This window comes from Oncorhynchus mykiss, chromosome 11 (assembly GCF_013265735.2).
Source record: "Oncorhynchus mykiss isolate Arlee chromosome 11, USDA_OmykA_1.1, whole genome shotgun sequence".
NCBI lineage: Eukaryota > Metazoa > Chordata > Actinopteri > Salmoniformes > Salmonidae > Oncorhynchus > Oncorhynchus mykiss.
This window is the reverse complement of record NC_048575.1, coordinates 60,388,907-60,412,040: the sequence shown is the minus strand read 5'-3', so window position 1 is coordinate 60,412,040 and position 23,134 is coordinate 60,388,907. Positions and strand designations below refer to the sequence as shown.

The 23,134-nt window shown below is 43.2% G+C and overlaps 1 protein-coding gene across 4 annotated transcripts in view; it reads left to right on the top strand.

Annotated features, from left to right (window-relative positions):
* The window catches only part of LOC110536116 (slingshot protein phosphatase 1a), a 62,723-nt gene extending 40,021 nt beyond the window's left edge, over positions 1–22,702 (top strand). For 3 of the 4 annotated variants that reach the window (XM_021621683.2, XM_021621686.2, XM_021621687.2), the window contains 13 exons: positions 6,967–7,067; positions 10,868–10,932; positions 11,918–12,039; positions 12,209–12,277; positions 12,577–12,642; positions 13,046–13,240; positions 14,546–14,639; positions 14,887–15,015; positions 15,396–15,442; positions 15,601–15,747; positions 16,180–16,380; positions 16,555–17,266; positions 17,423–22,702. In XM_021621683.2, coding sequence (XP_021477358.2) covers positions 6,967–7,067; positions 10,868–10,932; positions 11,918–12,039; positions 12,209–12,277; positions 12,577–12,642; positions 13,046–13,240; positions 14,546–14,639; positions 14,887–15,015; positions 15,396–15,442; positions 15,601–15,747; positions 16,180–16,380; positions 16,555–17,266; positions 17,423–18,565 — 3,091 coding nt within the window. In that variant the 3' untranslated portion in view covers positions 18,566–22,702. The remainder of the gene's footprint in view (positions 1–6,966; positions 7,068–10,867; positions 10,933–11,917; positions 12,040–12,208; positions 12,278–12,576; positions 12,643–13,045; positions 13,241–14,545; positions 14,640–14,886; positions 15,016–15,395; positions 15,443–15,600; positions 15,748–16,179; positions 16,381–16,554; positions 17,267–17,422) is intronic. The other variant, XM_021621684.2, reaches the window with a different exon arrangement.
* Positions 22,703–23,134: the final 432 nt, after the last annotated feature.

Here is a 23,134-nt window from a genome sequence, read left to right as displayed (position 1 = left end):
CCTCCTACTTTTTCCACTGCATTTCATATACAGGTCCTGTAGATACATTTCCATCTTTTCCTCAGAAGAACCTGTTTGATTCTAGCCTGAAGGCTACCGTTAAAAAGACATGACCCATACCGGTGCTACGTTATTTATTTCTATTGTACAATGGCGCGGTGCATTTTACATTCATAAAGCATATCGCGGACCGTTCTAAAACAAGGCTACTTGTGGACTGGACCGTTAATCAGTTATGTTGCATCATTTGCAAGCTATAGCTTTACAACTTGAGGCACATTCAACCCAACGCAATGTTTTGGAATGTTCAGATAGAAATATGCAATGTAGAACAAACATGCCTCTTACATGTTGAATAAGGAATAAAGTCTGCCCTATTCATGGAATTTCTATCTGCAATGTTTGAGAATTTTTCATCTCAACGTGGCCATGGTAACATTACCAGTAGCCTATATGCAAACATTTGGTGGCACAGAAAGAAGGGAAAAGGGATAGAGGACAATTTATTGACTAAAATCCTCTTGCCACTACGCTTTATCTGACTGGGTAAATAACTTATTTTTTTCTTCTTTTTTTAAATTATTTTTTTTAAAGTTGATGTGAATCCAGTGACTTAGACTTGAACACATGGACCAGGACTCGAGCACTGGGACTCAGACTTAAGCCATAGGGACTTGTGACTTGACCATTGGTGACTTGGACTTGAGCACAGGAGACTTGGGACTCGAGGTTTAGTGACTCGACTACATCATTGTGCGAAACAGTCATAAGCCCCCATTCTACTTTTGTAAATCAATGTGGCTCTGGCGTCTGTGGAACGTTCATAACAGTGGCAATGACTTGACTGTGTGATGGTGTGCAACCCATACTACTTTGCCAATAGCCTACTTTGTGGCACCATCTTGTGATTGTTCTCTCGCTCTCTCTGCACTTGTCTGTCTGTTTTGTATGTAATGTGCTGTATCTATCTATGTATGCTGAATTTGGAATTTACATTTACATGTTTTATTTAACTAGGCAGGTAATTCTTATATAATGTAATATTATTATTTTATCTTTCATATTTCTGCTGTTGGGAAGAGGATAGGATGTTATGCAGAGAAATGTTGGTAGGACAAGGCTATGTATGTTTTGTGCACATGGAAGATTTTATGTTTAAGTTAATGAGGCAATACAAATGTGAATTGACTAAAATGAAAGGGCTTTTAGTTGACTAAAATGTCCCACTGTTTTAGTAATTTTGACAATAACTAGACAATCATTATTCAAATTACAAAAATGTGACTAAATGTGAGAGCACTCAAAAAAAAATAGTAGCCTAAATTAACACGGGTCCGATCAAGTTCATGCACATTACAAGCCTGATACAAATAGTAGTCATACATTTGAGATTGTATGACTTCTGCTCATTCAGAATCAAGAGCCTGTCCTTTCTATCCTAGAAGAATAGGTACTCCAAGGGATCATTGAGGCTATTTGGCAAGTCTCTTTGTCACTGTCTTTGTTTGCTGTGATAACAGATATATTTTTAGCCCTGGTTTTTGTGGAAAAGCTGATAGCAGGGTACCGGAGGCTCGGAGACACCAGGGCAGAGGCTAGTTAATTAGACTGTCTGAGTGTGGTTTATGGTGGTGGACGTAGGGCTGGTAATTTACATGACAGGAGAGAAAGATTCACGCTCAACACATCCTCCGGTTTCTCACTGTGGTTTCTCACTGTGTTTTATGCGTGCAGCCTATTTCAATTGATCATACAGTAGTGTACAGCATTTGGAAAGTATTCAGACCCCTTTTCCCACATTTTGTTACGTTACAGCCTTATTTTAAAATGGATCAAATTAACATGTTTTCCTAATCAATCTACACACAATACCCCATAATGACAGTGAAAACAGGTTTCTAGACTTTATTTTGAAAATGTATTAAAAATAAAAACCAAAACCTTATTTACATAATTGTTCAGACTATTTGGTATTTTATTAGGATCCCCATTAGCTGTTGCAAAAGCAGCAGCTACTCTTCCTGGGGTCCACACCAAACATGAAACATAATACAGAACATCAATAGACAAGAACAGCTCAAGGACAGAACTACATACACTTTGCTATGAGACTCAAAATTGAGCTCAGGTGCATCCTGTTTCCATTGATCATCTTTGAAGTTTCAACAACTTGGAGTCCACCTGTGGTAAATTCAATTGATTGGACATGATTTGGAAAGGAACGTACCTGTCTATATAAGGTCCCACAGTTGACAGTGCATGTCAGAGCAAAAACCAAGCCATGAGGCCGAAGGAATTGTCCGTAGGGCTCCGAGACAGGATTGTGTCGAGGCACAGATCTGATGAAGGGTACCAAAACATTTCTGCAGCATTGAAGGTCCACAAGAACCAAGTGAAACACAATCTTAAATGGAAGATGGTCAGAGAGGTGACCAAGAACCCGATGATCACTAACAGAGTAGCTCTAGATTTCCTCTGTGGAGATGGGAGAACCTTCCAGAAGGATAACAATCTCTGCAGCACCACCAATCAGGCCTTTATGGTAGAGTGGACAGACGGAAGCCACTTCTCAGTAAAAGGCACATGACAACCCGCTTGGAGTATGCCAAACGTCACCTAAAGGACTCGGACCATGAGAAACAAGATTATCTGGTCTGATGAAACCAAGATTGAACTCTTTGGTCTGAATGAAACCTGGCACCATCCCTACGGTGTTCAAGGTGATGGCAGAATCATACTGTGGGGATGTTTTTCAGCAGCATGGACTGGGAGTCTAGTCAGGATCAAGGGAAAGATGAACGGAGCAAAGTACAGAGAGATCCTTAATGAAAACCTGCCCCATAGCACTCAGGACCTCAGACTGGATTCACCTTCCAACAGGACAACGACCCTAAGCACACAGCCAAGACAATGCAGGAGTGGCTTCAAGACAAGTCTCTGAATGTCATTGAGTTGCCCAGCCAGAGCCCTGACTTGAACCAGATTAAACATCTCTGGAGAGACATGAAAAAACCTGTGCAGTGACGCTCCTCATCCGACCTGACAGAGCTTGAGAGGATCTGCAGAGAACAATGGGAGAAATTCCCCAAATACAGGTGTGCCAAGCTTGTAGCGTCATACCCAAGAAGACTCGAGGCTGTACTCGCTGCCAAAGGTACGTAAACAAAGTTCTGAGTAAAGGGTCTGAATACTTATGTAAATGTTTATTTCAGTTTTTATATTGAGTACATTTGCAAATAATTCTTAACCTGTTTTTGCTTTGTCATTATGGGGTATTGTGTGCAGATTGAGGGGAAAAAACAATTGAATCCATTTTAGAATAAGGCTATAACGTAACTAAATGTGGGAAAAGTCCAGGGGTCTGAATACTTTACGACTGCACTGTACTGTTACTTATGTCCTCTGATGGCTGACCTCTGCCAAAATAAAATGAATCAAAGTCATTAAATAGAAGTTCTTAGTCTCACTAAAATCAGCCATATAGTCATTTCAAAATGATCCCATTTTCTTTTAAGCAGAGTCAGTTATACCATAAGGACCCCTTACTCATGTCCTCATTACATCTCATGCAAGACCACTCACGGTCAGTAAAGTTATTTACTTTTGATAGATTTAAACAAACAATATTGGAATCACCCTGATCACAACCATAAACTATCAACTCCACCTGCTTTATAGATTAAGATAGCTGATTTTGCTTTGTCATTATGGGGTATTGTGTGTAGATTGAGTCATTTTTTTCTTCATTTTAGAATAAGGCTGTATGTAACGTAACAAAATGTGGGAAAAGTCAAGGGGTCTCTACTTTCCGAATGCAATGTATGTGTACTATCTAATAGAGAATAGGAGAATTACTTTAATTTAGTTTTTTAGTAAGAGCGAAATACTGTAGTTTTACAATGCTATAGGGTTAATAGAATGATATCCTGCCGAGATATCACAGGTTATGCTGAAGAAGGCTCCAAGTGATAGGCTAGATGGTTGAGGTATAAAAGTGTTTGAGGATTCTCTAGCACATACAGAGAGTCCTAAAGTTTGAAAGAGGTGCTCCATCTCCTATAGATTTAGCTAGCTGCAGCTCTACCTCATATTCATCATTCCCTGACAGGAGCACCTCCACAGCCTAATAAATCACCCACCATCTCAGATATATTTTCTGTAGTTAGAAACTGATAAGATTAGAATTCTGCAACATTATTTTGTTGAAATATAGTTTGATCTCTGAGAAACTAACTAAACTAATTTATTGCATCCAAATTGTCCATTTTAATTGATCAAATGAATATAATATTCAATAAATGTAGTTCCTAACATCCTATTTAGACCAAACGTTTTTTAGAACAATGAGTAAGACATGAGGAATCCAAAGAAATGGCCAAAAGCCACACACGGACCCCCTCATACCCCCACGCTAATCCTACCACAAGAACAAGTATATAGTTTCAGTTTTCCATGTCTAATAAGTAGTATGGAGCTGCAACTCTGAGTTTTGTTTCTTCATCCTATGTAATGTATTCCCAGTGAATTTTCTTTTCTTTTTTTTCTTCTTTTCTTTCTTCCCCGTTAGGATGGGACATAAACCTATCAACGTCTGACTAATTTCTCTGAACAGGAGGGAAAAAAACACTCCCAAATTCACTGGGAATACATTACATAGCATGAAGAAATTATACTCTGAGCCGCAGCTGCTCCGTACTACTTGTCAGACATAGAGAACTGATACTATATCCTCGTTGTTAGGGTGGAATTGGCATGGGGTGTGGGTGATTCGTCATGTCTAACTCATTGTTCGATAAAAGTTTGGTCCAAATCGGATGTTAGGTACTATATTTATTTAATATTATATGAATCCTATAAATTCAAATGGCCTATATGGGTGCAATCAATTACATTTAATTCCTCAGAGATCTAATATATTTCAACAAAATGTTGCAGGAATGCTATCTGTTTCTAACAACTGAAACGATTTCAGAACAATCTGTGATGATGGGTGTCAACCCTCTTTCTTGTGCATTTTGAGGTGGAACGACCCAAATTGTTAGGAGAGAAGCCAAAGTGAAACAAAAGCGCTTGTGATCAGCGGCTGGCCACTCCTATGTGCCCGTCACTGTGGAACGCTGTCTCTGTGGTGGGATTGGGTGGCACAAAGCAGAGCCTGTTTCGGCCTTATCATATGCTTGGGCAAGGTCTCCTCCTCCTAGCCTGGAAACAGGAAGTCCAGTCAGGGACAGACAATCAGGGAGGGGGGTGGTGGAATGACTTTGGGATGGTTCTTGACCCTTACTGGGCTGAAATATGTGATTTCTGAATGTTTAGTTTTAAGTCAGACTTTTGCCATCGGTTGCTCGGAGGACGTTATTGTCTTACCTGAAATACTGATAAATCGGTAGACATTTAACATGCGCCTATTCCATAGGCTCTGGTGTTGTCTAGTTTTCCTGTTTGTTTTTGTTCCTGTCACTCTCATCACGCCTGTACTTTCCAATGACGTGCCTGTTTGCTAGACTGCACATATAGGGTACATCGGGAATATGTTCCACCCTCCTGTCAGGTGGATTTACGAGCCTGGAGAGAGACTTAATTCTGTAAGCACAGTGAAAGAGAATAATTGGCACAAGCATAGAAAGCAGCTTCAGCCCTCACTTTGTTTTCCACCACCACTTCCACCACCGCGTTCCACTACGACAATATCCGGTGAAATTGCAGAGCACGAAATTCAAAATACAAAAATCGTAATATTAAACATTAATAATACAAGTTTGTTACATTGTTTAAAAGCTTAACTTCTTGTTAATCCAGCTTCGTTGTCAGATTTCCAAAAAGGCTTTACATACCATGCGATTTTCTGAGGACAGCACCCCGAATCAAAATACTTTTTCAAACCAGCACAGGCGTCACAAAATCCCAAATAGCGATGAAATAAATCACTTCCCTTTTGAAGATCTTCCTCTGTTTGCAATCCCAAGGGTCCCAGCTACACAATGAATGGTTGTTTTGTTCGATAAAGTCCCTCTTTATATCCAAAAAAGTTATTTTAGTTGGCGCCATTGATTTCATTAATCAACTCGTTTAACATGCATACAAACTAATCCAAAAAGTTACCGGTAAAGTTCATCCAAACAAGTCAATCCTCAATTAATCCTCAGGTACTCTAATATCTAAAATAACGATACAATTTAATACGGAGAATAGTATGTTCAATAGGGAAGATAAATAACGAAGAGTGCACACCTCATTCACGTGTGCAACAAGACTACTTTTCTAATGAGGGACTCCTTGGAAAAACTACAACTACTCGTTCGTTTTTCAAAAAATGAGCCTGAAACACTTTCTAAAGACTGTTGACATCTAGTGGAAGCCATAAGAACTGCACTCTGGGAGGAATTCTTTTGAATATCCCATAGGCTTGCATTGAAATGGCCTGTGATCTCAAAAAAAAAAAAAAATATGTGTGGATTCTCCTCGGGTTTTCGCCTGCCATATCAGTTCTGTTATTCTCACAAACATTATTTTAACAGTTTTAGTTTATAGTGTTCTATCCAATGCTACCAATTATATGCATAACCTAACTTCTGGGCCTGAGTAACAGGCAGTTTACTTTGGGAACATCAGTCATCTGGAATTCAGGATACTGCCCCCTCGCCTTAAAAAGTGAAGAGGTTAAACTTGGCTTACTGCTGAACTTTTACAATTGGGTTTAGTGGCTGAAATACTGGGTGCTTGTCTGGACCTCCTGACCTGAAGCCCTATATTAAACACTTTTCTTGTCTGTCTGGTCCCAGGTATGACCTATCTTCACGTTCTCTGTAACATGGCGCTCCAGAAGGTGTAAGGATTATGTTATAGAACTGGAACAGTTTGACTCGCATATCAGTGTTGAACTGTTGAGTGACCATATGGCTCAGTCTGCCCACATTGTTGCATGATCCAGTTTCTAACGGCTCTCTCCATCTGTTGTTTTTCTAGCCTGAGCGAGAGCTTCTTCATGGTGAAGGGTGCTGCCCTCTTCCTGCAGCAGGGCAGCAGTCCTCAGGGCCAGAAAGCACATCCCCACCACAAACATGCAGGTGAGTACCTACCACACATCCACAGGACAGGACCACATGGGCTGCCATGCAAAGTGGCTAAATGGTCCCAAGACTCAGACTTTGAATCTTTGACATTACTCTGTCCATCTTACAGACAGTGTTGTTGTGGTTGTTTTGTCTGGTACTTTGTTGTGTAGTCTGAATGGTCTCTACTTTCTACCTGTTCTCCTGGAAAACTTGAGTGCACTTGAGTTGAGGTGTCTGGCTGATTTATTAGCATGTTCCAGTCATGTGTAGCTTAGGCAGATTAGTGGTGAAGTAGGCCTACAATAGGTTATATTGATTCTGGTAGTGTTCAGTAGTATGACTACAATAGGTTATGTGGATGCTGGTAGTGTTCAGTAGTAGGCCTACAATAGGCTATGTGGATGCTGGTAGTGTTCAGTAGTACGTCTACTTGTGTTCCATATCAATTGAAACAGGACACAGGGTTTGTCATCTGGCAGTTGTTGTATCAATGTTGTAGTCATGTATCCGAGAGTCTATTCAAAGCTTCAACGTCATGAAATCCATATGGTATACCATATATAGGGCCTTGTGTTTAGCCAGCAGTATTATGTAATGGATTATATTTCAGGTGTGATTCTGAGGCAGAGGTTTTAATTGGTTAAAGACAAGATCCTGCAGCTGCTAGGGAGAGCTTAGCATGCACTCTCAATATCACCGAGAACCATGGATATGTTTTTCTCCCCTTTACTTACTGTTTTCAAGTTTGACTTGTTTCTCATTGTTGTTTTCCTTGTTTAAGTGAATTCAATAGAATTTGTAATGGTTTGCGTCACCAAGTGAATTGACAGAACTTCAGGACATTCAGGATTGGCTGCGAGCCCGCATTAAGTGTTTGTGTTGGTTGGGAGTTACTGGAGGATGCAGTCATGTGTTTCTTATAGAGGAAGTACTGCATGTGGAAAATTAATAGGCCAGGTTTTTTCTGGGTTCATTGCTATGGGACAGAATGTTTTCAAGTAGGATAATCTCCCAAGCTTGGACTTTGGGCAATGTATTGGCCTGCAAACCCCTTAGTGAACATTGTGCCGTATTGTAGTTAGAATACTTAGCGGTGCCCTCAGGTTGTGAGCTGACTGATTTCTGATCCACACTGTGCAGTTTTTTCGGTCTGAGAAACAACCATTGTTGGCCAACATCTTGGCTGGCCACTATTTTCTCAAAGCTGTAACAGTGGCGGGACATATCTCATGGAAACACTGCCTAGTGAAAAACTTGCAGAACTGCCAGCACAAAAATAAATATACCTGCATGTCAATTGAATTTGGCCTTAACCAAACCAAATGCAGAGATTATCATTTGTCTAAGTAGATTTCTCTCAATCTGACAGTGAGACAGAGTGTCTGAATTGGGCTGAGCTGAGAAACTCCAATAGCCCCTGGCTGTCATGATCCAGAACAGTTGCAGAGTAAAGTACTCACCTACTAATACATGTAAATTAATATACAGTGGGGAGAACAAGTATTTGATACACTACCGATTTTGCAGGTTTTCCTACTTACAAAGCATGTAGAGGTCTGTCATTTTTATCATAGGTACACTTCAACTGTGAGAGACGGGATCTAAAAAAAATCCAGAAAATCACTTTGTATGATTTTTAAGTAATTCATTTGCATTTTTTTGCATGAAATAAGTATTTGATCACCTACCAACCAGTAAGAATTCCGGCTCTCACAGACCTGTTCGTTTTTCTTTAAGAAGCCCTCCTGTTCTCCACTCATTACCTGTATTAACTGCACCTGTTTGAACTCGTTACCTGTATAAAAGACACCTTTCCACACTCTCTATCAAACAGACTCCAACCTCTCCACAATGGCCAAGACCAGAGAGCTGTGTAAGGACATCAGGGATAAAATTGTAGACCTGCACAAGGCTGGGATGGGTTACAGGACAATAGGCAAGCAGCTTGGTGAGAAGGCAACAACGGCGCAATTATTAGAAAATGGAAGAAGTTCAAGATGACGGTCAATCACCCTCGGTCTGGGGCTTCATGCAAGATCTCACCTCGTGGGGCGTCAATGATCATGAGGAAGGTGAGAGATCAGCCCAGGTCAATGACCTGAAGAGAGCTGGGACCACAGTCTCAAAGAAAACCATTAGTAACACACTATGCCGTCATGGATTCAAATCCTGCAGCACACGCAAGGTCCCTCTGCTCAAGCCAGCGCATGTCCAGGCCCGTCTGAAGTTTGCCAATGACCATCTGGATGATCCAGAGGAGGAATGGGAGGTCTTGTGGTCTGATGAGACAAAAATAGAGCTTTTTGGTCTAAACTCCACTCGCCGTGTTTGGAGGAAGAAGAAGGATGAGTACAACCCCAAGAACGCCATCCCAACCGTGAAGCATGGAGGTGGAAACATCATTCTTTGGTGATGCTTTTCTGCAAAGGGGACAGAATGAATGCACCGTATTGAGGGGAGGATGGATGGGGCCATGTATCACGAGATCTTGGCCAACAACCTCCTTCCCTCAGTAAGTGCATTGAAGATGGGTCGTAGCTGGGTCTTCCAGCATGACAATGACCCGAAACACACAGCCAGGGCAACTAAGGAGTGGCTCCGTAAGAAGCATCTCAAGGTCCTGGAGTGGCCTAGCCAGTCTCCAGACCTGAACCCAATATAAAATCTTTGGAGGGAGCTGAAAGTCCGTATTGCCCAGCGACAGCCCCGAAACCTGAAGGATCTGGAGAAGGTCTGTATGGAGGAGTGGGCCAAAATCCCTGCTGCAGTGTGTGCAAACCTGGTCAAGAACTACAGGAAACGTATGATCTCTGTACTTGCAAACAAAGGTTTCTGTTCCCTATATTAAGTTCTGCTTTTCTGATGTATCAAATACTTATGTCATGCAGTAAAATGCAAATGAATTACTTAAAAATCATACAATGTGATTTTCTGGATTTTTGTTTTAGATTCCGTCTCTCACAGTTGAAGTGTACCTATGATACAAATTACAGACCTCTACATGCTTTGTAAGTAGGAACACTGCCGATTTTGCAGGTTTATCAAATACTTGTTCTCCCCACTGTATGTCTGAACGTGTCTGTAATATATGTTTGAACGTACCATGAAGCAGGGGAACATGCCCAGAGCCAGCGTGCCGCTGACAGCTATAATTAAAGCTGCCCAGGAGGAGAGGACATAGTTTGTTTGCCAGTCGTCAGAACACCTTGACTGACACATACTTGGCTACCCCTCTTTACTCATCATCACTGCAGTGGTTTGGCTTGTCATTTAACCCCTCGTTATCCAGTAGCTCCCTCTTTGTCTGCCTGCGTCCCAAATGTCTCCCTAAGCCCTATTTTGTGCACTACTTCTTTTGACGAGGGACCATGAGGCTCTGGTTAAATATAGTGCACTACATATGGAATGCAGTGCTATTTGGTACGTAACCTTTCTCTCACCCCACTTCCTCAGGGGAACTTACGTCAAGCCTGGCATGAGCGGCTCAAAACATTCCAACGTGACAGAGAAGAAGCGGTGTTTAGGTGTGGTTTTATGGTTAGCTGAGACTGAGTTGTGGGTGATCAATTTGTCGATGACAAGCAGGAAAGTGTCTTTGGCCTGTTGCATGACACTAGCCCATTGTACCTGCACTTACTCACTCACTCAATAATGGGGTACATTATGTCATGTGGTACGATGAGTGTTCAGTTTCAAATGTCAAGATTTGTTTTATAGGACTAATCACATGAAACCATGCTATCTGATAATGGCACTGACCGACCAGGTGTTGTCTTTTAGTATTTATGTTTTATTTTATTCTCTCTCAACAGGAGACTTACCTCAGCACCTGCAGGTGATGATCAACATTCTTCGCTTCGAGGACCGAATCAAACTGGTAAGAGACACACGCATGTGCAGTGACTAACCACCTGGCACCATGACATAGGCAAACTGCCTGAATGCTTTTTATTGTGTACTTAAGACTCTCGTTTACTCACTGTAATTATTAGCTCATGAGAACATGTTGGAATGTGCGCAGGAGAGCATTACCAAGTGTTTCCATGGTTTCTGTGAAATGAAGAGTTTGTTAGATTGTTACCTAACCTAAATCTCTGAAGCCGGAGACTCAAATCTCCCTCACTAGCTTTAAGCACCAGCTGTCAGAGCATTTTACAGATCACTGCACCTGTACTTAGCCTATCTGTAAACAGCCCATCTATCTACCTACCTCATCCCCATACTGGTATATATATATTTATTTATTTTGCTCCTTTGCACCCCAGTATCTCTTCCTGCACATTCATCTACTGCCGATCTACCATTCCAGTGTTTAATTGCTATATTGTAATTACTTCGCCACCATGGCCTATTTATTTCCTTAACTTACCTCATTTGCACTCACTGTATATAGACTTTTTGTTTTCTTTTGTTTTACTGTATTATTGACTGTGTTTTGTTTATTCCATGTGTAACTCTGTGTTGTTGTATGTGTCAAATTGCTACGCTTTATCTTGGCCAGGTCGCAGTTGCAAATGAGAACTTGTTCTCAACTAGCCTACCTGGTTAAATAAAGGTGAAATAAATAAAACCTACCACTATGTTCTCACACTCCATTGGAATCATGCTTCCCATGTATTTACAAACTATTTTTGACTGAGAGAAATTACTTTAGAGGAGTGGAATGTGTGTGTGTGTGTGTGTGTGTGTAATGGTTGGACTGTATGGGTGTTCATTTTCCCAGGGTCAGGCTGTGTTTACCATCAATGTTCAGAGTCAATTTGTATTAAGCAGGTTGACTTGTTGGTAGAGGTGGATGGACATGTAGCAGCCTAGTTGTTTGTGTGAAAGAGTTGATGAAGCGGTCGTGTCCTCTGCTACAGGCGGTGCGGTTGGAGAGTGCCTGGTCAGACAGAGTGCGTTACATGGTGGTGGTGTACACCAGCGGACGACAGGACACAGAGGAGAACATCCTGCTGGGAATAGACTTCAGCAACAAGGACAGGTGTGTATGGGTCTGGGCCCGCTCGCATGTCTGCTCACTTGCTATGGTCGTCTTTGATGCAGATGTTAGACCCTTGTTGTAGCAGCATCTCCATTTAAAGTTGTTTTGGAACGTAAAACCAGATGTTGTGTTGATCTGCTGGGAACGTGTCTGTGTGTGTTGTTCCCAGTAAAAGCTGCTCCGTTGGCATGGTGCTGCCTCTGTGGAGTGACACCAAGATCCATCTGGATGGAGACGGGTGAGTGAGTCCCCCATAGAGATACAACTCTTCTATATCTGTCCCATCAGTCAGGCAGCCAGCCCCCTGCTGTCCATTCAGGGGAGAAACAGCTCTGTTTTGGTTAAAACTGTAATAACTTGAATACCTGTACAGAAAAGGATACTGAGCTTATTACAGGTATCACCTTCTCCTTTCACACAGCCTAAAGTACTAAAATGACTTGTATTTTGATAGAGCCAGTTATGTTGAAGTAGTGGTTACTGGGTATTAATCAGTGTGTGATCAGGGAGAGTCATTGCCTGTCTTGTCTCCCTCAGGGGTTTCAGTGTGAACACAGTGAGCCGGAATCATGTCTTCAAACCTGTGTCTGTACAGGCCATGTGGTGAGTAGACAACCGTAGGAATGACTGCTTAATACATTGTTGTTATTGAAGCAATACCACATCAATACATTGACTGCTGACTTCATAACAGAACACACTGTTGAGGCATTTCCATACTGACTCACTTTGCTGTCTAGTGGGGTAGAGATGCAGGTGCATGCAACAATAAATCAATCAAATGTTTTTTATAAAGCTCTTTTTACATCCGCAGTTGTCACAAAGTGCTTTACAGATACTCAGTTTAAAATGCATGCCATTCATTCATGTGAATCAGCTCAATACACATTAAAAACTTATAGGTTGAAAATACTGCACCTCTTTTCTCCCAGATTAACAAAGATGGTTGATTTAAAGATGAATGGACCCACTATTGACCCGTGTCTCTTTCTAACCCTTGTCCCAGGTCGGCTTTGCAGATCCTCCACAAGGTGTGTGAGGTGTCCCGCAGGTACAACTACTTCCCCGGGGGCATGGCCCTCACCTGGATGGGCTTTTATGAGAGTTGCATCTCCTCGGAGCAGAGCTGCATCAATGAGTGGAATGCCATGAGAGACCTGGAGACCTTGAGGCCTGACTCCCCCACCATGTTTGTTGACAAGTGAGTCAACAGAAATTGCCAATGAATATGAAATAACTATACCTGCTCATCGAACATCTCATTCCAAAATCATTAGCATTAATATGGAGCTGTTATAACAGCCTCCACTCTTCTGGGAAGGATTTCCACGAGATGTTGGAACATTGCTGCGGGGACTTGTTTCTATTCAGCCACAGGCATTATTGAGGTCAAGCACTGATGTTGAGCAATTAGGCTTGGCTCGCAGTCGACGGTCCAATTCATCCCAAAGGTGTTCGATGGGGTTGAGGTCAGGGCTCTGTGCAGGCCAGTCAAGTTCTTCCACACCGCTTTGGGCAAAGCATTTCTGTATGGACCTCGCTTTGTGCACAGGGGCATTGTCATGCTGAAACAGGAAAGGGCCTTCCGCTAACTGTTGTCACAAAGCTGGAAGCACAGACCCTGTACAATGTAATTGTTAAGATTTCCCTTCACTGGAACTAAGGGGTCAAGCCCAAACCAAGAAAACAGCCCAGACCATTATTCCTACACCAAACTTTACAGTTGGCACTATGCATTGAGGCAGGTAGCGTTCTCCTGGCATCCGCCAAACCAAGATTTGTCCGTTGGACTGCAGATAGTGAAGCTTGAGAGAATAGCCGAATCCACTAATTCCACTGCTCCAGAGTCCAATGATGGCGAGCTTTACACCACTCCAGCCGATGCTTGGCATTGCAAATGGTGATCTTAGGCTTGTGTGCGGCTGCTCAGCCATGGAAACCCACTTCATGAAGCTCCAGACAAACAGTTATTGTGCTGATGTTGCTTCCAGAGGCAGTTTGGAACTAGGAAGTGAGTGTTTGCATCTGAGGACAGACGATTTTTACGCACCTCAGCACTCTGTGGTCCTGTTCTGTGAGCTTGTGTGGCCTACAACTTCGCAGCTGAGCTGTTGTTGCTCCTAAACGTTTCCACTTCACATTAACAGCACTTACAGTTGACCGGGGAAGCTCTAGCAGGAATTTGACAAACTGACATGTTGGAAAGTTGACATCCTATGACGGTGCCACATTGAAAGTCACTGAGCTCTTCAGTAAGGCCATTCTACTGCCAATGTTTGTCTATGGAGATTGCATGGCTGTGTGCTCAATTTTATACACCTGTCAGTAACAGATCTGGTTGAAATAGCCGAATCCACTAATTTGAAGTGGAGTCCAAATACTTTTGTATATATAGTGTATATGAAACGTGTGCTGGTCATGGAGGGCTGCTGGTTCTGACTGACCCTTGGACAGAGAGTAGAGTAGTGTGCTGATGAAACCTCTGTGTTTGTGTCCGCTGATGCAGGCCCACAGAGAGGGAGAGGACCGAGTGCCTTATCAAAGCCAAACTCCGAAGCATCATGATGTTCCAGGATCTGGAGAATGTCACCTCTAAACAGGTGAACAGGGGGAGGCATGAACATGAACTGCGTGCCATCTCTTTATAGTGCATTACTTTGACCAGGGACCACTGAATAGGGTGTCATTTGGGATGAAGTATTAAAAACAAACATTTTTATTACAGTCTTAATGACTTGTAGTGTAGTCTTCAGGCTATTTATGTATTTGAAACCTTAATCAGTAATATTACAAGGAGAAACAGTAGAATATAAAGTGGTTGGGAGTTTGACTGTGCTGTCCCGTCAGATCCGAACAGAGCTGGAGCAGCATATGAGCTGTAACCTGATGCAGTACAAGGAGTTCATTGACAACGAGATGCTGCTGATCCTGGGCCAGATGGACAAGGCAACACTCATCTTTGATCACCTCTACTTGGTTAGTCACCTGGCAACATTTTCCCATCCAGAACTGCTTGGCAATGCTCAAACTCTGGCCTGTTCCCATATCTGTTTGTGTTCTTGCAAACACTGTTGTTGTCATTGGCATGACAACGAGTGACAAGAAGCACAAGCAGACTGGCATTCGAGCTACACAAACTCTACTTAATCTGATTGATCGAGTACATTTTAGAGTTTCTTATTGGTTGAGATAGGATCTATTTGTCTCAATGAGATTTGGCCTACTGAAGCCATGATATTTGTCTGATACTGCTAGCAGAGAAGTACCCTGGAAGAGCAACATTTGGACAGCCCATCGCTATAAATGTCATAACTATATGTTCAGTCTAACTAACATTTTTCCACATTTGTTTGCAGGGATCTGAATGGAATGCCTCCAATCTGGAGGAGCTTCAGGACACTGGGTAAATAAATGGAGCCTTTTGCCAGCTTCCAAACATTTCTATTCCATAAAATGGTGGACTTTTATTTTATTAAACTCAAAGGTTGTCATGATATGTCAGGATATTATGGGGATAGTATCTGTCTGTCTATCTTCATCCAATAACCGTCTCCTTACCAGGGTGGGCTATATCCTCAACGTCACCAGGGAGATAGATAACTTCTTCCCAGGAACATTCTCCTACCAGAACATACGGGTCTATGATGAGGAGACTACAGACCTGCTGGCCCACTGGAACGAGACTTACAACTTCATTGTTAAAGCAAAGTAAGTCCTGTTAGCCTTGAAACAGGTAAGAGTGACCGAAGGACAGAGATAGTGAGAGACACAGCTGATAAAGCAAGCAATTTCTTACTATTACTCACTCCTGTGTAATCCTCTTTTTATTCATACACATAGATAGGTGGCTCTTAGTCAGAACCACGATGATAGTAAATGTATCTTTCTGCTGCTTTCAATTGAGGTACAGTAATAGTAGCTTCCAGAGAACTGTGAGTGACTTGACTGGAATGTAATTAAAGTGACATGAGGCAGTGTGCCACTGTCTGTGACCAAGTTGTCCTAGAGAAGGGAGCTGAAGATGGTTACCACTAGCAACCCAAAGGCTGTCATTATCTTCGTCTGAGTGACAGAACTAGCAGAGGATTCTACTCGGATTCTCCTAACTACTCTGCATTCATGTTGCGTTAACCCTACCAGGAAGAACCACTCCAAGTGTCTGGTCCACTGTAAGATGGGCGTCAGCCGCTCGGCCTCCACCGTTATTGCCTACGCCATGAAGGAGTATGGTTGGTCGCTGGAGAAGGCCTACAACTTTGTCAAGCAGAAAAGAAGCATCACACGGCCCAACGCAGGCTTCATGAGACAGCTGGCTGAGTACGAAGGCATCCTGGATGCCAGGTACAGTCACACTACGCCCTCTGTAATTACCATAGCCCAGATCGACTAAGGAAGCCCAGCAAGGGATCAAAGCACTGAAATACTGCCCTAGGTTATAGATTTTTCTGTATGTTATGTGTATTATCTGAGTATATATCCCAAGCTCCTCCTTACCTCCCTTTTGTCCACTTCCAGTAAGCAACGTCACAACAAGCTGTGGCGTCCCGATCGTCCCGACCCAGACTGCGACCTCCCTGAGGGCCAGCAGGCCCAGTGCTGTGGGAGGGAGGACCCAGGTAATCAGACCCCTGAACCGGTGATGTCCCCCTGCTATGAGGAGGCTTTGGGGGAGAAGGGGGTGGCACATCCCCTCTCCCCCTGCAAGATGATCAGTCTGGAAGTGGACCCCGCTTACAACAACTACTACTTTCGCAGGCTGTCTGATTCGGCCCTGGACAGTGACCCCTCCACACCGGTGCGCGCTCCGCCCCTCCTGGACATGGAGCGGGTCTTTATAGAGATAGAGGACGTGGAGCGGGATGCTCTGCTGGATGACGAGGCCTTCGGGGGACGAGAAGGCCTTACCCACTTTGGTCAGGCTGGGGAGGGGACAGCGGCGCAGACTTGCTGCCGAGGACCAGAGCCCCTGGAGGAGTTGCGCCTACGTCTGGAGTTCAGCACCGTGGAGGAGGAGGATGAGGAGGAGGCGCAGAAAGAGGAGGCAGAGATGGAGGCACTAGCACAGCCAGGAGGAAGAGGGGAGAGTGCAGGACGAGGGGATGGTGAAGGAGAGGTGGAGATGGTTCAGGTAGAGGAGGGAGAGAAAGAGGGCAATGAGCTGGACCTGGTAACCCTGAACCAGAACTCCAACAATAACAACCACTTTAATACCCTGTCCAGCCTCAATGTAAGTGTGGAGCGGTTTTCATTATGGTGTCTTCTGTCTCTGTAATATACAACCAATTCATATGTATATGTAGTAGCTCATGGTAAATAGATAACTGCACTCATAAAGAGTAATGGTTATTCTTTGTTTCTGACTTTTTGTTTCCCCTCTGTTTAGGACACTGCTCCTTCCAAACCTGCTCACACAGTCAAGCCTTCAGGCCTCTCTCGATCAGACGACAAGCTCAGCCATGGAGTGGAGATACTGACCCAGGACGCAGATCTCTGCCTTAGCACACTGGGGAGGGGTGTGGGGTTAAGTGTCTCGGTGGAGGTCCCCAGTCCCACGTTCCCTCTCTCACTCACCTCCCCCGACACACCCTGTTCCCCCAGCCTGCTACACCCCTGTAGCCTGCTGTGTGACTGTGCCAACTGTGTTGCCCCGCCCTCTACACTTCTACCTGATGCCCAGGACTCCCCTTACTCGCTGACATCTGAGGACAGGGCTGATATTCTGGAGGGTGAATCTGAGGGTGAGGAAGGGAAGCTTTTAGGGGTCTCTGAGGCTCTCCTTGTCCCAGAGCTGCTGAGCCTGGAGAAGGAAAGGCCGGTGGTGGCCTGCAACGTGGCACAGCAGCAGGAGACTCTAGTGCAGCTACAGAGGTCAGGGCTGGTCCGCCGGAGGGCAGAGAGGCTGGAGAGGCTGTCAGGTCTGTCCCTAGAGGGGCTTCATCCCCTGGAGCTTCCAGAAACTCCCAGCTCAGGGGCAAGAGAGGGCACCTGTCCTGTGGAGGGGAGGTTCTCAGCTTTCCCAGGAGACTTCCCCAAGTCCTCCACACCATGCCCAGTACGCCTAGAGCCGCTGGTGGTTCCTCTGCCTAATGAGACCCTGCTGGGGGCAGTGGGATCTGGGGGTCTGACGCCCACCTCCTCCCCCCATGGCTCCACACTGACACGTAGCTCTAGCAGTGACAGCATCCGCAGTGTAAGGGGCAAACCCGGCCTGGTGCGCCAGAGGGCTCAGGAGATCGAGACCCGCATGCGGCTGGCCGGCCTCACCGTCCCCTCAAGCCTAAAACGCTCCAACTCACTGGCCAAACTGGGCAGCCTCAATTTCTCTTCTGAAGACCTGTGCTCCATCTGCTCCTCGGACGCTGGCACCCTCCTGCTCCGATCTCTTTCCCCAGAGCCAGGCCGAGAATGGGAGTGCCCCACCACCTCCACCTCTTCCTCTACCTCCACCTTCACCTCCACTCATCCCAGAGCACAGAGGGACCAGACCAGCCCAGAGAGAGCACTGCCAGGGGGGGCCAGGAGCTGACAGGAAGGATGGAGGGACACTCCTCCACCCATCCCTCCATCCCCCACTCTGAGCTGGAGAGGGTAACATATTTTGGAGAGGGGAGAGGGATAGTCTTTAAAAAAAACAAATGTGTGTGTATATATAGAATTATACATATATACATATACATTTAAATAATATAAATATAAATCCACATCATATTGAAGTTAAAAGAAACAATCCAAATATTATACCACAATCCAGATGGTAGACTGTTTTTGCATGGAGCTCAATGAATGTGTGTGTGAAGATGAACCTCGTACAGAAGACCTGGTCTCCATCAGGACTTAAAAAAGCTATTTTCATTCCTGGTCCTTTGCCTTTCTAGCTGTCCAGATATCAGAATTACAGCTTCATCATTATCATCATCATCATTATCATCACCACCATATTCCTCATTATAATCACTATCCTATATATACCCTGACTTTCACAAGCAGTGGATATTACATAGACTTTATCATTCAATGTTCTGTTTGCTTTACCATTGGTTTATGGTACAAATTGTGTTGATTGGCTTAGTTGCTGTCTTAGAGTTGATAATCAGATGATATTGATTTTGCTCTCTCTCTCTCTCTCTCTCTCTCTCTCTCACCATGTGCTGAAAACAAAGGGGAGAAGAGGGCGTGGTTGTCCATGCTGTATTTAGCACTGCTTATCTATCTTAGCTTCAGTCAACATTATTACAGTAAGCAATATGACACTTAGAGACCATAAACATGTCATAACACAAAGCACCATTCATTTGATGTGCAGTATGTTGTTTGGAGGACAATGACTATCATGTGATAGGTCAAATGTGTGACATCACAATGGTCCTGGAGAGTTGGTATGCTGAAACATTTTCTTCCTCTTTTCACCTCTGTGTTACAGATGATCTGTTCCAGGTGGTCGGTTGTTTACTAACGATGTGATATTAGAAATGGGATTGTAAATGATACAAGCATAGAATCCATTTCCTCTGCTTCTGAGCCTGCTTTGTATTTGGGGATTTGAATAATTTTGGGATGAGCCAAATAGATGTCACAAATCATTTTCAAACAATTCAGATCCCAAAATAATAAAACACAAAAAGACCATAGCCCTCCCTGCAAGTACTGCAGTATGATTCCACTTCTGTAACAAAAGTCATTCCTTCTTCCTTGATGCTATAATATCCTCCAAGCTTCCAACCTTTACCTGTTGCAGAACGTCTACATATAATTCCAGGAGTCTTCTGGGACCATTCTACCTCTGACGCCACGGTGATGTGGTGCTTTTCATTTTGTTCAAGCAGTTCTACAGACCTGCTCCTGTCAGGTGAGAGGCTCACATGCCGTATCGGATCTCTTCGGGCTGTATGTTGTATGCAGGGTAGTCCATAGTTGTCTGGTTTATAATCTTAAATCTGCTGAGCCTCCAATGTCTAGACACTCACCAGCCAAACCTCACCTGAGATTCAGCAACAGTACAGTGGTAAACATATGACATAGCAATGGGGCTGAGAAAGCCATCTTGCAGCTCCTTTACTGCCCTCCCTTCCCATTAGCCTGTGTCTAGGCCTGGGTTTACCAGTGTTTTGTAGAGGTCCTTTCTGAGATCGGCGTCCACTATCAAACCCTCTTGCGATTTTGCTTTGCTTCTGGCTACGTTGAATGCTAATCTTATTCAAGCTGCTCTTTGTCAGTTTTATAAGTTGAGCATAGGGGCGGCAGGTAGCCTAGTGGTTAGAGCGTTCATCGAATCCCAGAGCTGACAAGGTAAAAATATGTTGTTCCGCCCCTGAACAAGGCAGTTAACCCACTGTTCCTAGGCCGTCATTGAAAATAAACATTTGTTCTTAACTGACTTGCCCAGTTAAATAAATAAAATACAACTTCTCTCCCTCTGTAGTTGTTGGTTGACCCACGCTTGTCTGTAATCATGTCCTTTATTGCATCTGAGACTTGGTCTTTGAACTGAGTTGCGCTGCAGAATCAAAATTGTGAGCAGTTGCATTGGGAGTCGTACAAAGTCTTCTTTAGGTTCCAGAGACGGCTTCTCTCTGATCTTTCCTCTGTGGGACTCTGGAGGGTCACACCATTCCTTATGCATGAGATCCATGATGTCTTCCACTTCCATCCTTGTTCTTTCTCTCCCTGTCTCAGTACTGCTCCCCTGAAAAGTTGTTCATTCCACTCAGCTTGTCTTCGTGTATAATTGAAAATAATATCAATTGTTAATTTAACATCTAGCTACTTTACCATATTTTTTTTTCTTCCGTTTTTCAGTTTGTTTTACAATGTTGCAGTCATATTTGCTTTTGAAATGATTTTATAAGTTCAGTATTTGTGTGTTTGTGCATGAGAATGGTTACTGTGAACTATTTATGAAAAAATACATTTTTAATAGGTTCATATTGCACATGCATTTCTCCCACGTATGAGAGCACATGACGCATTTACTGTATGTAAATATGTATGTACAGTAGTCGATGACGTTACAGAATATACTGCTGTATAATACTGTATGTACGTGTCTGTTAATATGGAGTGCAGAGACTTAGTTCTTCCCAATGACTCCAGTTCCTGTGCGGACACTGTTTTACTGCAAGCAGTGTCCTTCCAGTTTTAATCACTTATGCTGTGTTTGTGTATGTATGTATGTATGTACATATGCTATTTTATTGAAATGTGTCAGTTGCCTGTTTTTTTTTATTTTGGTTTTTGAAAAGGTTTTGGTTCTATTGGGCATAACCCAAACAGCCACTTACCACTAAAATCTTGACCTCAAAGAAAGTGTTAAATTAGCTGAACATTGCCTCTGTCATTGTACGTCAAAATGTCTACCATGATATTGTGTAAAAGTGTGTTTTTGGTGTGCCATGCAAACGCTGATGTGGTTGTGCACATACTGTATACAGGACCTCTGTACTGTAGAGATGGCTCTGTAATGTTTCTCCCCAGTTTTATACCCTTGCTGCTTCCATTTCAGGGTGAGGGTTTATTTAGTTGCTGTTTTTCTTTCTTGCTGCACACTAGATGTAGAGAACAGAGCGATGGACGTGCTTCCCAGGTGCCAGGCCAACATCTCTGGACAGCAGGGCTGTCCTATGGTGTGTGTGCATCATGTAATATGCACTACGTTTTAAAATGTGTGTGGCAATCTATACTCTTTTCACAATGGATGCCAACCTGTGTTGTGGGCTGTGTTGTCCAGTGTGGTGCCCCTTAACCCCATCTAGGTTGCCACTTGGCGTCTGATGCTGCACACAGTGCAACTGGAGGTCATTAGTGCTATATGAGTGTGTGAGCTGTTAGTCCACTTCCATTTAGGTTTGATTTATGGACACACACTAGTGCCTTAGCCGTGAGAACAGAGGCATAGAGCTGTGTGGTGTGTGTGTGTGTGTGTGCGTGTGTGTGTGTGTGTGGTGCTGCCAGTATTGCAGAGGATTTGGATAGTAGGGTTGATACATGATGGGAGTGGGACACTGACGAGACTTCCCTTCCTTTTTAGTAGAACAGTGGTCCTGCATTTCTTTTCATTTCTTTTCATTTTTTTCTAACGATAGACCAAGGTGTGAAACAGGAATCTGAAGCCTGGTGTTCCTTTTTTGAAACTTCTTTGGTTTGAAGAGAATTAATCAATATTATCTTCCTTGTCCTATTCACATGTCCATCAGGGTTTCCAAGATGGGATTTTGATTCCAAATTGTTAGTGCTCTTTGAAATGTGGGATAGCACAAAAGTTATATCTACTGGTGTTGTCACTAAATAGGCACTATTGAAGCTGTTTGACATAATCGTGATTCTCATTTTGTATATTAATCATTTATTTGCGTCTGTAATCTGTTACATCTTATGTATTGCACCTTTGGGAGAAACAGAAGAGACCGTAGGATCATCCGCATACTCGCATAGTGTCATACCGATAGATGAGTGTTCATATCACTAATGATTTATGAAGCTTCTTATAGGCATAAAGTCAAACCAATTTGAGAAAGATCACAGTGATAGGTTTCTCCACTGTTTTTTGTTATCATTAAGTATGCAGTGATTTTTGGTACTGTACATTTGCTGTAGTTTGAATACATTATGCACTTTTTTACATTTGTTAAAATGTACTTTTTATGAAAATAAACGTTTTTTCATATCACAGAAGTATGTGTGTTTGTTTATTCTCAAACAGAAAACATGTGGCTTTTGAATACAATGTCATAACTCAAAACTATTACTGTTGGTATTTTGAGAAAAATAAGAACCATACCATAGCCTTTTATCTGCTAATTAAGACAGACAGACACGCAGTTACTCAGCAGGGAGAGGAGGCATGTGGTTTCATAATCACTGTCTTACAATCTATTTAAATTCTCCTGACATTGAACATGAATTGACAAAGGGAGATGTGGTAATAAATCCGCGGTGACACATAAGATGGTCCTCTGATTGCTACAGGCCCACTGTGAGTGATGAAATATGTCATCGAGGGGAGGGATTGACGTTGCTAAATATCGCTAAATGCATGGGTCAAGACTGCACGATTGACTTGCATCATAATGCTCCCATCTGTATACCTTGGCAGGAGAGT